Source organism: Clytia hemisphaerica, unplaced genomic scaffold, assembly GCF_902728285.1.
Source record: "Clytia hemisphaerica strain Z4C2 unplaced genomic scaffold, Clytia hemisphaerica genome assembly, whole genome shotgun sequence".
Lineage (NCBI taxonomy): Eukaryota > Metazoa > Cnidaria > Hydrozoa > Leptothecata > Clytiidae > Clytia > Clytia hemisphaerica.
In genome coordinates, this window is record NW_027103253.1 from 1,213,716 (window position 1) to 1,230,934 (window position 17,219).

Genomic DNA, 17,219 nt, shown 5'->3' on the forward strand with positions numbered 1-17,219 from the left:
AAGAACATTGATGTATGCTTATTAATAGTGATTCTTATAGATAAAAAAGCGTTTTTTAAGCTGAAAAATTATTTTTTTTTCAAAAAATCTGCTTGAGCCATCTCTTACCTACTTTCATGCAAAAAATCAGAAAAAAAACAAAAAACCCTTTTTTAGCTGTTTTGTGGCACAAATTAACCCTAAAAAACTTTTTTTCGAAAATCGGGCTCCGTCACATTCGAGGGTTTATAGTTATGCATCTTTGTGCAAAAAATCATAGAGAATGAAAGAGCCAATCTCGTGAAAAGCTAATGAGCTTACCTAAGTAATTCATAATGTGCTAAAAAAATATCGAATTTGGCCAGTTTTTCTATAAAAACACGCCAAGCAACCAAAATTTCATATTTAAACACACGTATTCTTCAAAAGTAAGCCCTCATGCGCAAAAAAACATCTATCCCATAATAAAAAGAGTAATTTGACCAAGAACATTGATGTATGCTTATTAATAGTGATTCTTATAGATAAACATGCGTTTTTTGAGGCAACAAAATTTGTTTGCAAAAATCTGCTTGAGCCATCTTTTACCTATAATGGTACCCTACTTTCATGCAAAAAATCAGAAAAAATTAATGATCCAATTTTTCACAAGGTCCAAAGACCCGTTTTTCAGCCGTTTTTTGGCCCAAATTTGCCCCCAAATTTGATTTGAATTTTCGAAAATCGGGCTCCATCACATTTTGGCCACCACCTTTTTGCACCTTTGTACCAAAAATCAAAAGATTCCTATGATTCAATCCTAAGAAAAGTTGGTAACAGATGAACGGACGGACGAACGAACACAGGTTAATTTATAGGACCTCCACCGGGGTAGGTCCAAAAATGTTGTCTTTGTAAATCATTTTTATTGACACTCGCGATTTATTCACATATTACACCTCTTTCCCCATGCAGACCCACTGGGAACCCTTCCCAATGGAAAGATTGGCCAAAAATATCGCCCCCCGGTGGAAATTATCCTCCAATTTTTGTCTGCACTGAAAAAAAATTAAACAAATCAATCCTCACTGCAAAATATTTACCTTTTTTCTTATCCCCACTGAATTTTCTGAAAAAAAAGTTCACTTTTAAAAGCAAAAATCGTGATCTGTCCTAAACGAACATTGGATTGTTAAATAGCGAGAAGAAATAGTTTTGCAACATAGAGCACGTCATAAGAAAATACCAAGAAACAGAAGACGAACAATCAGATCAAGTTAGTTGATATTCCATAAAATTTATTTTAAAATGTATGTCACAGTCGAGCCAATAAAATAAAGATATTTAGATTCTGTTTGAAGATTCTGAAAGATAAAAGGCCCTTCAACATAGTTTCCCGCTTTTACATTTCCTATGAAGAATTTTTCTTAAAATCTAAGCTGAAGATGAATAAAATGCGTCATCATTTTCAAAAAAAATTTCAAATTCACAATGTCAATGTCTATCACGTGTCAAAAAAATGAAGTCATAAAAGTCATCCGGTTCAATCCTTTCTTGTGAGAGTTGGGAAAACACTAACAGTAAAACATAGGGCCATGGTATGGGGCACCTGTAAGGTTAGGGGTAATGCTAGAAAGGTATTATAAATGGGTCTGTAACATATACGGTGTTCAAAGTTATTGTGATGGCACAGTGAGTTTTAAGAAATATATAGAGCGTGCTTGGGAAAGTGAATGAAAGTGTCAAGGCGGAAATATGTTCCTTAATTTTTTTCACTGAGAAGAGATGCTTGGATACATCACTAACATTTGCTGTTTTCTTTCAAATAGTCCTTGGACCAAATAAACATATTTACAAAGCTGATTTCAAGAGTTCCATTATCCCTGAATAATGATTCAGAGAATTGTCCTGAGTTCCTTAGAAACCATTTGCTGGCTGTTTTCTTTCAAATAGTCCTTGGACCAAATAAACATATTTACAAAGCTAATTTCAAGAGTTCCATTATCCCTGAAGAATGATTCAGAGAATTGCATTGAGTTACTTAGAAACCATACCACTGGTGTGGAGTTTTTTCAAAATGTCAAATGCTTCCTTCGAACTTCAGAGAAAAGGGAAATATTTTCTACTCTCGAGTCTCTAATAAACGTACATGTGGAAAAATCAAACCAGAATTAACATTGGGAAGCCCAAAGTAGATAAGCGGTTATAATGTTTGAAAACTGCTGTAGTTATAATAGTAATTAATTGACTTTATTAAAGTCCTGGGATTAAACGAGCTCGCGCCGTTTAATACATGTTTTCTGTTTTCTGTTTTTTCATATCTGGTGACCTAAACTTTCAAAACCAAACTAGAAAACTTCAAACAAATAGAATGTACGACATCGAAAGACCATAAAAGTAAAACCTGAGGAGCTAAATCAAGTTTCTAAAAACGTCAGACAAATTTCCTTTTGCGTTCTTTGTGCTGATTTCATTTTACTAATAAATTTTCTTCAGCGAGATTTTATTTCAACACCTGTTTCTTCATGTTTCTACCGGTTTCTATCGCCTACTACCTTATCGGGGAAAACTTCGTCGGGGAAAATTTTCGTCGGGGAAAAATATTCGACACTTGGCCAAAATTTCGTCACTTTTCCCCGACGAAGTTTTCCCCGATAAGGTATCGCTTTATTTTGAGAAGTTGTCTTTTTCTATTGCTTCTTATCGCCCAGTGGGAACCAAGCTTTAATTTTATTTTCCGTGCTCTTTTCGTCTTTTAATTGGCAGAGTCTTTAGCCAAAAGGAGGAAAAAATATCTAACATTTGCATGAAAGTATCACTCGCTTAATTATTCACCACTCTACTTGTAAAAAGGTGTGTGCAGGGAGGATTTGACAAGAGAGCAGATATTGATCAAGTATTTACAATAATTCTTTTAGAAAAATTAAAATCAAATTTAGTAATGTTAGATAAATTTCGAACGACGAATTTACATGTTTCACTACATGCAGACACCCCTGTCTCACAGCCTCGGTGGAACTTTTTTCCTCAGTGGGGATAAACATTTCTAATGAAATCCCAATGGGGATAGAAATTCTATTGTTCCAATCAAGGTAGGGTTAAAAAATCCAGTAGGGATGGTTTTGGAGGGCGATTTTTAAACATTGAATTTCGAGTGGGGATGAAATCAAAGTCAATTTCCCAATGGGGCCAAAATTCCAGGGTATTTTACCACCGGGGACGAAATTTTTGCCAAATTTTCCAGTGGGGATGGCGTCCCAGTGAGTCTGTAAAAACAGGTTAAATGCAGGGTACCCTAAGAGATGGAATTCTTCCAATATGGGCTTTAGCCTTTAGAAGAGGCTGTTGCAAGAGAACTATGTTGGGTGCGCTTTCATCTCAATAGGTCTATTTAGTTAGTCCCCCACTAGATTTTAAGGTACGGGTTAAGGTACATTTTGGGAACCCCTCCAACCTGAACTAGAGATTTGTGAAAACAAAGTATAGCTCTTTTTTTCCTGAAATCAATTATATTTTTCCTCGAAAAAGCATTAGACCATTTTTCTTTTTCAAAAGGTTGTCTTGGTATCATCAAAACCTGGGAGGGGAAATTTCTAAGAATATGCATTCGATATGCAGCAGAATATCGCATCCATCACAACGTGAAATACGAACAAAAAAATCAAATAAATCAATCCTCATTGCAAAATATTTACCATTTTTCACATCCCCACTGAATTTTCTGACTTGAAAACAAAAGAATTAAAATCCCCATTCATAAAAAATATAAGAATATCCATCCCCATCGAGTTTCAGTTCGTTATTCTTATCCCCACTGGCTGAAAAAATCCTACCGGGTCTTTGAGAAGGGGGTCGCACATTCTTTTCTTCATTTCCTGACATCCGAAATGATGGTCCGTTGTGTTTCCGCTACTTTTGCATACCAAGACCATGGACGTTTTTTTTTATGAGAACATCCAAAATTTTTGAAGCCTTCGGATGTTCTTAATATTTTGAGTTTTAAGCCTAAAAATGTTCTTAACATGTTCTTATTTTAACCATTTTGAGAGCATTTTTGATCACTTTCCTGTGAAAAAGGGTATATATGTAGTTGGAAACGACTTTTCCATACTAACAGCGGGTTGAGAGGATATATCCCATCCATTAAAACGTGAAACATGCTCCATCTAACGTCCATCTAACGTCCATGTGAATTATATTATTCAAAACGAGGCTGATTTTCAAATTGCTTTCAAAAGGATAAAAACAATATTTGTTAAGCTAATCGTGCTTTTCTTCAGAAGACATAACAACCAAAACAAGCTCAGTCCCAGTCTTTTAATTTCCTCTTCAGGAAATAAAAGAACAATTAAAGCAGACTCAGTCCCATACCTTTGAGCTTTTTTGGTATTTTTACAGAACCATCAAAAGGATAACAACCTATAAAATTGGACTGGAAACAAGCTGATATGAAGATCCTTTTGTTAGTTGATTGTTTACGGACGTTGGAAAAGTGTATAAAATGAGAAGGAATTAACTCTACCACACCACACATTCAAGGAGCCTTCTTGAGTGAAGACTGAAGACAAAAGAAAGACAAGCGACTTGTACTTTTCAGGTAAACATTTTTTCATTTATTAATTCTTTTTTTAAATAAAATTTTCAAACGGACCCTAATAAAAGTTTTATCATATTCACAAGGCCTGGTAGAAACGGAGAGACTGGGGACACTTCAGATTCCCCAAAAATGATTCAAATCAATTTTGCTCCATTGTCCCAGGGACAAAAGTGAGATTTCACTTTTATTGGTAGAAAGAAAGGCGTGGTGGGATAGAGCAAGTTGTATTGCACCAACGCAAATAAAAAATTGTCGTGTCCCCAAGCCTTAAGTATTTTATTTTTATGTTTAGGATGGTGAAGTTATTCATTTTCCTGTTGGTTTTGATTGCCGAAAAAATAGCAGTAAATGGATTACCAGAATCCTTAACAGGTGGCTTAAAAGATAAACGAAGTGCTTTTTTTCGAAAGGAAATACAAAACTGTGAGTTTTACTTATTTTTGTGAAAGAAGACCCAGCCTAATTTGTTAAAATACTTAAAGGGGTTATCAGATGATTTTTGATATTGACTTAGAGATACCTTTTATGGTCTAAGAAACACCTCTAAAGTTCTTGACCCAATTATTTTCCAAAGCTGAGATATTCGACTTTGAATTTTCAAATTTTTACTTGAAAACAAAAAATGTAAAGACTGTGTAAAGACTGTGTAAAGACTCATTTTTAGAGATTTCAAAGTCAAATATGTATGTAATGCCCAGTTTGAGTTAGAAATCGTCATTCTTGGTCTAACTCGTAGGAATTGGATTGGGCTTCATGGTCAAGCAAAAAAAAAAGATCAAAAGTCAGTCTCTCCAGCGAGATTTTAAGCCAAAAAGTCAAAAAGCGAATTAATTTGAAATTTTACCACTGGGTACCTTTCTATCATTCAGGTAGGTCCGTGCAGCTTTAATTCCTCTAATCTAGAAATAAAGCAAAACGTAATGGAGGGAACAAATTTTAGTTTATACTAACTAAATCCCGTAACAATAATCGTATTATCATATAACGCCTATACTGCTGTACTACACGCATTATGAACGACAGTCCAGTCTACTATTTTTATTCTGTTGACTTCTGTAGTGTAAAGGTAAAAACTTTGACTACGGTGTTCGATCCCCTGCGGGTCATACCAAACTTCACATCAGAACAAAATGGTGCTTTATGTCTCCTCTGCTTGATGCTCAGCAGTTAGAGAAGAATCAAAGCTTGAGCAATTGCAGGGAGAGAGTGGCGCTCGACCCTGCCTTGAGTAGATAGCTATCGAAAGAGGAATTTTTTCCTTTCTAATCATTGTTAATCTTTGTTTATTCTATAACAAGCCAACATTCAAACAGTTCTTTCTTCTTTAGATGAAGAACAAACCAAGTGTGCCCCTGGCATTAAGCGATTCTCAAGTTTGGATGAACGGAAATATTACTCTTGCGAGGAAGGGAATGGATATGCTGTATTGAAAACATGTCCTGGTAATCAGCTTTATTGGCCACAGAAAGAAATTTGCTACCAACCAGATGAGGATGAAACACAGGGTGGCCAAGACGTACGCGTGAGAAGAGCAAGCAGCCCACCAGCTAATAATAAAGGACGCAAAGCTACTATTATAAAACGAAAACTCCTCCGCTCTGATGTATCCCTGGGTGAATTTTACGATGCCAAGAATGATCAATTTTTATCGGGCGTCTCTTTATGGTCTATGGAAGAGTTGGAAAAACATCGAAAAAGAAGATTTGCTCGTCCTTCAACAAATTACCAATTTGATTCTGGCAAAACGGAGGATAGTCGAATGAACCTCATGGATATTGATGCTTCATTGAAACTAAGCTTTATGGGTAAGATTTATTATTATTAAAAGTAGATGGGCCTTAAATTTCAAAACAAAGGCTGAATAAAGTCTAAACCAGGCTCTATCCGATCTGTCAATTAAAATAAACTTATCGAGAACAAAAAAATTGCTTGCAAAAACGAAAGTGGTGACACACAGCATACAGAGCTATAGGATTTGGTTCATTATTGAGGTTATTTAAAGGCAGAATTAATAATAGAGAATCTTTTTCGTCAGAATGACATCTTCTACAAAAATAGAATAATTTTGGTTATTATAATCTTTTTTCAGGTGGTCTTATCGAAGTGTCCGGTAGTGCTCAGTATGTCCGACAATCCGATGTGCTGACAACGGACGAAACATTCACACTGGCCTACAAATCCACTTCATTTTACAATGTTTTACCGGTCACAGCGGTAAAAAATTTCCCCAAACAATGCGATAACAAGCAAGCAACGCACGTCGTTAGCAAAGTCGTTTACGGTCAAAACGCCTACTACTTTTTTAAACGATCAGTAAGCAGGAAAGAAAAGAAATAAAAGATTGCTGGTAGCTTACAAGTCTTGGTCAAAGCGATTCCGGCTTTTTCCATTGAGGGAAGTGCAACAGTCAAAGTAGAGGGAGAAGAAAAACGTTTCAGAGAATCTGTGAAAGTGCGGTTTAATGGAGATTTCAAACTACCTGGTGGCTTTCCAGCTACATTCGAAGAAGCTGTCAAGAGCTTTAAAAAGCTGCAAGGTATATTTTTTGTTTTGAAGGACACAAACATCTACCTTAAAAGGAAAATTCTAGCAATAGCTTAATTTGATGAAGAGCATGATTCATAAACAAATTTATATTTTACGATAATAATTTTGGCAAATGGCAGACTAAATTGGCTCTTTTTTTGCCTAAAATGGCCGTTTTATATAGACAAAAAAAAAGTGAATCGTCGTGATGTGAATTGTCATGAGACAGACCTCATTTTATACAAGGTATCTTTTTTTAATATATGCGGAAAATGATTTTGGCAAATTATCTGCAAAAATAATTTCGCTTAAGGTATTTTGAAGCTTCGTTAAGACTTAAAAAAATAAACAATTTAAAAGGAGAAAGGGTAGATAGCCATGGAGTGTCGTCGACATCATTCATAATTGTTATGAAATTCAAAACATTTCTTTTCACTTTTCAACTTGAGATATTAAAAATAATTTTTTTCAATTTTTCAGATTATACCGCTCAGCCTCCAGATTACGTCAATGCTGTTCATGTTGAAGTCCAGTTAACTCCCATTCAAGATTTCTGTGATGCCACGGATACTATTTTAGTTAGTATAGGAGACAGCTTGACACAAAAAAACAGCCGAAATGCTCAGCCACTTCAACGTCCTTAGTATGGAGATAAATACGTTATTGAACTCTGGACCTGCCTTTGAATACCCTGTCATTCGAGAAAATTTAAACCTTTATAAAATTAAATTGAACAGCAAGTTATTGAAAATCAAAGAAAAACTCCAAACCCTTTTACCAGACATCAGAGCAGGAAGAGAAGGAGCAAAGGAGTTGAATAATTTGTTGGTGAAAGCCAATGAATCACCCTTTGAATTCGTTAAAAGTGAAGCATTCCTCAATTCACGAAGCTTGGAAATTCGTGCACTTAATTTGTTAACTGATGGATTTAATGAATATTCTTTAAAGAATTTTAGAGTAGCAGATTTCAAGCAACCCACAAGAGCACAAATTATGACGAACTACCACCACGTCGTTGTTTTAGACGTCAATATCTTGCAATCAAAACAAATCACGCAAAAGTTTTTACAAAATGAAAAAATCAACTCCTCCTTTTGGTATAATAACGATGCTAAGGCCAGTGAACTGGGAAAACAAAAGAAGCTTTTCAAAAACTTTTTGGAAGCCAATCAAAACTCTAACAAGTTTGGTTACCTTATTTCAATCAATTTACGAGACGAAGACCAACCAATCAGGGTTCAAGCTAAAAGATCTGGTGTTGCTGACTCGTTGGATTTCATTATCCCTGATGTACGTCAAATAGGAAAACCTAGAGTGACCTTTGTATCTTACGACCATTTCAAAATTTCCGTCACAAAACCAAACAATACATGGGTGACTCATTTCTTGGTGGAATACTGGCCAATCATCGATGACAGCGAAGAATCTAAAACATCTCTCAAGTTTGCTTTCAGTCAGCAAAATACACAAAACGTCACCATCACTAACTTAAACCATTTGACTACATACGAATTCCGTATCGTCCATGTGACAGAATTTGGTATTTCTCCAAACGGTGAAATAGTCAGTGTGACAACTAAACCATCCTCCGAACCAACCATGCTGAAGTTCCAAAGTTCTGAAAGCTAATTGAAGATATCTTGGAGTGAACCAGTCTATCAAGCTAATGGTATCAAGATAAAGGATTATCGTGTTGTATTGAAAGGTAAGAATATTAGTTTAAAACTCAATGTTTTCTGTTTCCATTCGGACCTAGATCGAAGGATGATGATGATGAATATTTTCTTTATTGCTCCATGAATTTATTATATACACCGGATAAACAACAAGCTAATTTTTCATTGTTTTCTTATGTCCTAGCTATGTCCACAGTAATGACATTATTATTCACTCTCCTTGCTTCATTACATTTTTTTTTCATTCTTTTTCATCAAAACACGGCCTTTCAATTCCCAAATGAGAATTAAAGTTTTCCTTAGAGAGGCAAACGCATCAAAATAATTGCTAATTGTATCAGTCTATATAATTTCTATTACGTCAATGCTCGCATATATCTTAACTACTCTAAAGAATTTCAATGTGCAAAAAAATCATGAAGTGGTTTAATTTTGATACTTTTTTTCCGACAGATTCTGTTGGCCAAGTCGTTGCAGACCAACAGGTCCAAGATGTTACAAACATCAAGTTTGACAATCTTAATGCCGTCACCAAGTACATTGTAACCGTAAAAGCAATTGCTGAATTTATTCGAAAAGATTCCGCCACCAACACCACCAAAAAGATCCACGAATACAGCCATCCAGCTACCTTGATTGCCTTCACTGCTGCGAATCCTCTGAATCCAAATTCATTCCAAGCTAATGCTGATTATTACTCTGTTACACTCGATTTGGGGAAATCTAACATCACTCAAGTTCCAAGAGTCACTGGATATGTTGTCCGGTACAGTTTAATGGATTCCACTGGGCAAAACATAAAGCCTGGAACTAGTCGAACACAAAGTTTCCCTGGCAACAATGATCCGAAGAAAATTATTGGCTTGGCATCAGGATTTACCTATGGACTCGAAGTTCAGGTAATTCGATTTTATATTATTCCTAATATAACAAGATAAAACAATATTCCTAAATGATCTTATTGAATAGCTCCACAAAAACCACTTCTCTCAAGTATACTTCCGGGGGGGGCGTACTAGGGTTGCGAGCTGACAGGGGGGGGGGTATTTTTGAAATTTTCCTATTTCTTCTACCCTTAGTGAGACTGAAATTTGATTTTCTGATTTTCCGACCATTTGCAGGACTTTGGAAATCTAAAAAGATACCTTTAAGGGCGGCACATTCCGTGCCCTCCATTTGCCTAAGAACCCCCCCCCCCCGGGTATTTTACCCAGTTTCATCTACGGAAGATCTTATCTTTATCACAAGCAAAAAAATCTGCAAAGTTGGAAAAGAAAACCTTAGAATTACAAATTTTAGTTAGCCAAAAACAGTAGAAATTCGCGTTTTTCTACTTGCTGTCTTCAGGAAATTTTCTACTTGCTTTCTTCAGGAAATTACAACAGTTGGGAAAAGTATTTTTTCATCACCTATGTTCATAATTCGAACTGACCCAAGAGGTAAGAATTCGCACGCAATTACAGAACAATCTTATTTTTTATTGAATCAAACATAAAAGTTAAATTTTCCGACATAAAATATTGATCGAATCATCAGGACCTTTGGAGAGATCCCAGCTGGCATGGCAAACAACGTTGTCTCGACGTTCATCTAAAGTTATATGAACGTTGTGAGCGTTAATTAAACGTTGAAACAATGTTGTGTACCAGCTGGGATTTTCATCTGTCAATTTGTTTGTCTTTATTATATCGAGAATTTTATGAATTCCAAAGGAAAATTCTTTTCGATATGTGGGTGCACTTTTTACACTTTCAAAGTCAATTATGTCATTCTAAGGGTCGCTTTTTCAGCAAAAATCACTCTGTGTAAGAGTAACGGTTTTTTAATCCAATGTTTACTAAATTTCTAAGATTTTACAAAAAATTATAATTAATAAACATATAATAAGCATAGGTTATGCCTGGATGCTTTGAAAGCTACCTGTAGACAAATGTTTCACATAATATGATTATTAAGAAGATTTTTAGTGCTCTATTCTCTATAATGTAGCTACCAATGGAGGGTACATCCAATGGACAAACTGGTCTGTTTGTAACAGAATATGTGGACCAGGTCAGCAAACAAGAAGTCGAACATGCACCAATCCTGAACCTTCCAATGGTGGTACGAATTGTGAGAGTTTGGGACAGTCAAGTCAAACTAAGAATTGCAACTTGAAGTCTTGCTGTAAGGTTTTATCCAGCTCTCATAAAGTTTTAACGCTAGACTTAAGACATTAGGATCTAAGGATCAAAAAGTTCAACAATATAGTCCAATAAGGCTCAGAATATAGCCTGGAAGTCTGCCAACCCAAATTGAAATGATTCGATTAAATTAAAGATATAGCCCGAAATCGACTTTCTCACCAGAACTTTAAATCTTGAAAAACGTTAAAATAACCGTAGTTCTCACTATATTTTTACCATGATTGTAGAACACCCTTGATTCACGCATTCGCATAAGTTTCTTTTTCTAAATTTACAAAACCCGAATTATTAAGTAGATCAGAGAAACTTTTTGGAAGAATTTTACGAAATTTAAGTACACAGTGATCAAACTTTTGATTGTAATTATCTAATTGTCTTTTCATTTTTAGTCGAGACAAACATTCAAGAATGCTCATGGACGAGTGTGATTACGGTTGTTGGAAACGGCCCAGTCAAGGTAAAGCAATCGTTATGGTATCTCTGACAGCAATCGAATCTTAGTCGTCTCTAGGAGACAAAGTCGATATTTTTTTTAAATAAGGACATTCCTTCCCAGTCAGCCTGTTTAGTAGAAAAATGCCATAGCACATGCCAAAGGCAACACCTTTTCCCTGGGAAAAGTTGAAGATTCTTTTCTAGTCTTCGGTCGAACGAATTAATATCTGTGGAAAATAGCTGTAAGTCTGGGGAAAGAAACGGCTCGTGCGCAATCACGTGACTTAAACACGTTTTTATATTCATTCTTAAAGTATATTCAGTAGCGGAAAGACGCATAAAGATTATATCTTAAAATATTCAATGTTTCTACGTTTTTACTGATACTTCTATTCAGAACTATTAAGAGTACAGAAGATTTTACAATATCATTGGTGCAGGCTAGAGCGAAGGCCATCGTGACGTCGCTCGTACTCGCTAATTTTTTCCCAATACTTTAGCTCCAGTTTAAACGGCCGACATTAAGTCCCGTCTATTCTAATTGTGAATTAAAGTTGGCAGAAGGTTGGCTATCTAAAGTCAATACCTTGCCCACTTTTGATGTCAGCGCAATGTGTTCTTTCAATCTTTTCCAAAAATTTTAATTGCCAACTTTTTGATCACTTTTTTGTCTACTCTTGCAAGTAGAATAGGCCTACGGTAAAAAGTCGGTCGTCTAAACTAGAGCTTACGTATATTAATATTTTGTTTTCACTTTACAGGAATGTACTTTCAATAAAAAACACTCCACAACATCTTTATTGGTCTCTGTGAAAACGATGGCACAGGGATCGATCCCGACAGTCGGAAATTGTATATATTATGTCACTTTCAATGGAAACGAATGTTCTACGCCGATAGACCAAGTAATCCTCCACCAAGAATGGATCCCTTTAACATTTCGAGGCATCTGTAAACTCACCAATAGGCCTGGTGCGGATATCAAAGTGGAATTAAACGTTAATCTATGCCATCCAGCAGGCTCATACGTCACACACACAGGTTTATTTAATGCCCCCACCAGCAGTATAATTATAGAAGAGGTCGAAAATGCACGGCTTACTACCGCTCATACATCTGTTGGCTAGTCTAGTTGCAAAGGACATTAATATTTTTCCCAAACATGGGCATATATTTTCCACATCTTATTGTAGTTTAGTATTTTGGAAGGGGAAATTTTTCATTCATTCTTTATTTTCGAAGCTTTAAACCTGGATAACTAATATTTAAGAACCTTAAGAATAAGTTGATAGTGGGGGGCGTACGAGGTTTTGAATTACCGCCATCCCGGCCATTTTTTTGAAAATCACCGTTATCCCGTCCAACTTTTTCGAAAATACCGGTCCCGCTGTTTTTCCCATAAAATTCTAAGGACTAGAAGTCAAAAGTTCGGCAAAATTGAATAGAATGTGTATGAGGTCGATCATTATTTTTGTATTTTGTTTCGATTGCAAAATTTCAGCCTAATCAGACAATTTTAGAAGTTTCTAGTCTGCCCCAAAGTTTAGCCTCGTAAAATTCGAATCTTTGCCTGGTTTATCCTAGGCTACGGTCATATCTCCTGCGCTCCGGACGTAAAACTTCTTCCCGAACACTTTTTATCGTTTTTACCGCTTCCCGGCCCTAAATTAGGCCTTATCCCGAATACCGCCAGATCGTACGCCCCCCACTTGATATGATTTGGTTAAAGAATCGAAAAAAACAAACAAATGATTTGAGGAACATTCGAACATAAATTGTCAACTATTTTCAAAGCTTTCTATTACTTGAATTTCTAACTCTAACTAAATAATTTGTCTCCTCAGATGATAAGTTGAATAAATATTCTCAATAATTGACTTTTTCTCTAATTTGAAGAAAACTATTAAAGTATTCACTTGAAGATCGAATGAGAGAGAGTCAATCTATTCAATCTTGCAGAAAAGACTATACCAGCTAGAAACAAGCTTCTTGAATTTTTATCTAAAAATTTATAGGGAATAGACTTTGTAGATGTGCTGATGCTGTTGTCAATCAGCAATTTATAGCTTTAAGTAATAAGGGAGCGGTCATAAAGTATCTACTAGGGGGGGTGGAGGATTCTAGGGGGGGGTTCGAAATTTTTTTCGAGGGTTTAGCAGGGGGGGGTTCCAAATTTTTTTTGAGGGTTTAGGGGGGGGGTTCCAATTTTTTTTGGGAAACTCAAGAGAAAATGTAGGAAGTCAAATTTCATAGTTTTACGTTTGAAGATTTCAAAAAATTTTCGGCCTGACGGCCGACAACTAATAATTTATCTTATTCGATATATGTACATTTCATATTGACATTATTTGGGCATCATCGCCTTGCCCGTTTCGTTTGTAACATTGAGCTAGGTGAGGGAAGTAGATTAGTGGCTCTCTCAGCTCATCAGAGTGGTTTGAAAAAGTACTTCTTAAAAGAAATTTGTCAAAACAAAGTGTCTTTTAGCTAAAATGGTGGTGAAAAATATTGAAATTTTCGCCCGTCGGCGCAAACATTGGTTGCGCCTCCTTAGCATCTGCTAATGTCAAAACACCTTATAAGCCAGGTCGCTACTGGGGAAAATAAGCCGTATTTTTTTCCAAATTTTACAGAAGCTCAGAGAAAACCACTTGATGATTCTTGTCTTAACCCTGTTATACTTTAATTTAACAGGGCTAAACTATCTCCCTTACCTTATTTTGACATAAAAAACTGTCATACAAACAAATAATACTCTTTGTACCGCATCTGGATGAATTCTTTTTCGCGTAAAAATTTTCTTATTAGGGGGGGGGGGTGCGAAAAAATATTGGCCCTTATGAGGGGGGGTTCGAAATTTTTTTCGAGGGTTTAGGGGGGGGGTGCGAAATTTTTTTTGGATTTTTCAAAATATCCTCCACCCCCCTCTAGTAGATACTTTATGACCGCTCCCTAATATCAGTAATTTTTCTTGGTGGAGATAATAAAATGTCACCGTGCGTAAAAACTCTCACTTCGTCGTAGAGACTATACCAACTACGAACAAGCTTCTTGAATTTTTTTAATTAAAATTTATAGGGAATATAATTTGTAGATCTGCTGATGCTGTTGTCAATCAGCAATTTATAGCTTTTAGTAATATATCAGCGATATTTCTTGTTGGAGATAATAAAATGTCATTGTGCATAAAAAACTTTCACTTCGTCGTAAAGAGTATACCAACTACGAAGAAGCTTCTTGAATTTGTTTATTTAAAATTTATAGGGAATAGATTTTGTAGATGTGCTGATGCTGTTGTCAATCAGTAATTTATAGCTTTTAGTAATATATCAGTAAATTTTCTTGGTGGAGATAATAAAATGTCATTGTGCATAAAAATCTTTCTTTCTTTACTTTCTCGTAATGTAATGCAATGCAGTATATTTTATTTATAAGAAAAATCAAAAAAAGATTTTACTCATTCGGTTTTTTTAAGAACCTTCTAATCCAGCCTTCCATGAGGCTGATTATGTCAAAAAGTTTAGAAACATGTAAGAAACATTTAAGGCTCAAAAGGCCGATTTCTTAAGAAACATTGAGGCTGTTTGGTAAAACTAGTTTCTTAAAAAAAAACGTGTATGTTAAAAAACAGCCTTTTATCTTTCAGAATCTTCAAACAGAACCTAAATATCTTTATTGGTTCGACTGTAATAGACATTTTTGTAAACCATCTATTTGGGCTTTTTCCGACAGGTGGAAAGTTTGTGATGACGTCACCTGTTTTTGAATAACGTCATCATTTTTTTTCTTCCTGGAAGTTTGTATCATGATGGAGAACATCTGTACCAAATTTCGTGGTTATAGCACTTCTAGATCGAAAATAATCGAGGTTGGTAGATTCTACCCCCCCCCCCTGGGGATACAAAAATGAAAAAAGCTTGTGGTTAATAGGGTTAAGGGCTTGGGGACAGGAGAAATCTTTTTCGCGTTGGTGCTTTGCAACATGATCCATCCGACCAACCTGAATCACTTTTTCGGGTCTTCACCCCTTCACCCCTTCTTTCTACCAATAAAAGTAGTAGTAAACATCTCCAAGAAGGGAGGGTGAAAGTTTTCTACGAAGTCATATTTTTACATTTAATTGAAAGAATACTGAAAAAAGACTTGGTTTGATGTTTATAATGAGTTAGTACAATTTTTACCATAACCATTTTTTAAATATTATCTTTCTCTTATAAAGGAGTGTTCCAGCCTACAAGAAGGAAAGAGCAAATGTCGTTGCCTTACCATCCAGCCATGAAATCACCAACGAATCAAAATATCAAGCTATTTGCTTTGCAAAATGATGAATGGGACGAAGAGACATCCAAGGATCACGTGTTATTGAGTGGTGAAACTATCTGCATTGTTAGAAGGAAGAAAATATTTGAGACAGGAAAAGTTGAAGAAATTTCGTTCATGCAAACTTATGCCTATGGTGTGCTAATAAATCAAAACTGTTCTTATTCTGATCGTAAATGCAAAGATCGTATAAATTATGGTGGTCATAGCGACAATCTAAATGCTAAATTTGAATCACAAACAACAAAGAAGATCAATGATAAGCTTGGATACTTTCTGTATACGTATAAAAGACAAATGGAATCATTTACACCAGTTGTGGAAAAAGTATTTGCAGAGGGTTATATCTACCCAATGATCAAAGAAGATCGCTCCCTTAAAGTTCGTGTAACGAATTTAGTATCGTTTGGGAATTTACAAGATGCTCAACATAAAATACCACAGCAAGATTTTCCTGAACGACATGGATATGTTAACACAGTACGTCACTTCAAACCAGGGTATTACTACACCACTGTCATCAAACCTACTCACTTACTTTTGGTTTTTACATAAATCCTTTTTGACAATCTCGTAAACAAGCTTTGAAGTCCTTCTTTCAGTTTGTTTTCACTTTATTTGAAAGCTTCTTCTTGGAATAATAAGTCGTTAAATTTTCTTATAAAAAACATTTTCTCTCGCAATCAGCCATATTTACAAAAATCCCGAATTTCGTGATTTTTTTACTTGGCCTCGTTCAAAATCGGTTTGGTGTTGTTCTAGTGCTCCGTTTATTTTAATTTTTGGAGAGATTGCAAGGAATAGTTTGAGGATTCTGCTGCACAAAGGAAGTTTTATAGAAGTTTGTTTTTGGTTGTTTTTTTCAAGTTCAAAGACGCTCGTTCGTGCACTGGGGCCGGTCGTGCACTGGCGAACCGACTCTACCTACTGAATTGAAGCTCTGACTAGCTCTGTTTTTAAAACTTTGAGCCATGTTTTTTTCTTTGTTGCTATAAAAGATAGATTTTTAAATTGTCGTAATGTAAATTTATGGTAAAGTTTTAATTTTTGAGTTTAGTACATACAGTAGTATTTTTCAGTAATCCTTTCTTGTAAATATAGTAACATTTAACCAGACTCATTGCCCTCATTATATTCGAATTTGTATTTTTTTAGGACTGATAAGTACATATTTTTAAACACCAAAACAAAGCAAACAACATGCCAGTTCTTTCTGGACAAATATATATATGTATACTTTATTGTGTGCTTTGAGTTCTATTCCCGGGGGGGTACTTAGGCAAAAATGGGTGCTGGGTATGTGCGTGCCTTAAGGGTAAGGTTTTTCACCCTCCCAAAGTCTCTCTAAGGGTTACCAAAACAACAAAAGTCAAAATCAGTCTCTCTAAGGGTCGGTTTTTTCACAAACTCGGGTCAAAGAAAAGTGAAAAGTCAAAAAAGTGAGAACATTTTTAAAAAAAGTGAGAAAATTTTTCAAAAATTAGAGAAATTTTTCGAAAATTGGAGAAATTCTTTTAAAAA

At 35.5% G+C, this 17,219-nt stretch overlaps 3 protein-coding genes across 4 annotated transcripts in view; all 3 read left to right on the forward strand.

The window, feature by feature from the left end:
* The window catches only part of LOC136798310 (uncharacterized), a gene marked incomplete in the record, with an annotated part of 31,045 nt that extends 18,401 nt beyond the window's left edge, over positions 1-12,644 (forward strand). The window contains 1 exon segment of the mRNA XM_067054901.1: positions 12,456-12,644. Coding sequence (XP_066911002.1) covers positions 12,456-12,505 — 50 coding nt within the window.
* Positions 1-16,253, forward strand: part of LOC136797572 (uncharacterized) — a 64,335-nt gene extending 48,082 nt beyond the window's left edge. The window contains exon 3 of the mRNA XM_067054162.1: positions 15,598-16,253. Within this exon, the coding sequence (XP_066910263.1) occupies positions 15,598-16,253 (656 nt within the window). The remainder of the gene's footprint in view (positions 1-15,597) is intronic.
* LOC136798319 (semaphorin-5B-like) lies at positions 6,935-11,473 on the forward strand. Of its 2 annotated transcripts, XM_067054918.1 has the most exons (6): positions 6,935-7,091; positions 7,562-8,786; positions 9,211-9,656; positions 10,130-10,196; positions 10,747-10,923; positions 11,333-11,473. In XM_067054918.1, the coding sequence occupies exons 3-6, from the start codon at positions 9,534-9,536 to the stop codon at positions 11,425-11,427; spliced, it is 462 nt and encodes a 153-aa protein (XP_066911019.1). In that variant the 5' UTR covers positions 6,935-7,091; positions 7,562-8,786; positions 9,211-9,533; the 3' UTR covers positions 11,428-11,473. The 2 variants fall into 2 exon arrangements, 1 of the variants encoding a protein (XP_066911019.1); XR_010845376.1 differs by lacking the exons at positions 10,130-10,196; positions 10,747-10,923; positions 11,333-11,473 and having other exon boundaries at positions 9,211-9,538.
* Positions 16,254-17,219: the final 966 nt, after the last annotated feature.

Coding starts and splice junctions, on each gene's coding strand:
- LOC136798319 (XM_067054918.1), top strand. CDS start 9,534: ATGGATTCCACTGGGCAAAACATAAAGCCTGGAACTAGTCGAACACAA. Junction 10,197..10,746: donor AATTCGAACTGACCCAAGAG/GTAAGAATTCGC, acceptor TCTATAATGTAG/CTACCAATGGAGGGTACATC. Junction 10,924..11,332: donor TTGCAACTTGAAGTCTTGCT/GTAAGGTTTTAT, acceptor TTTCATTTTTAG/TCGAGACAAACATTCAAGAA.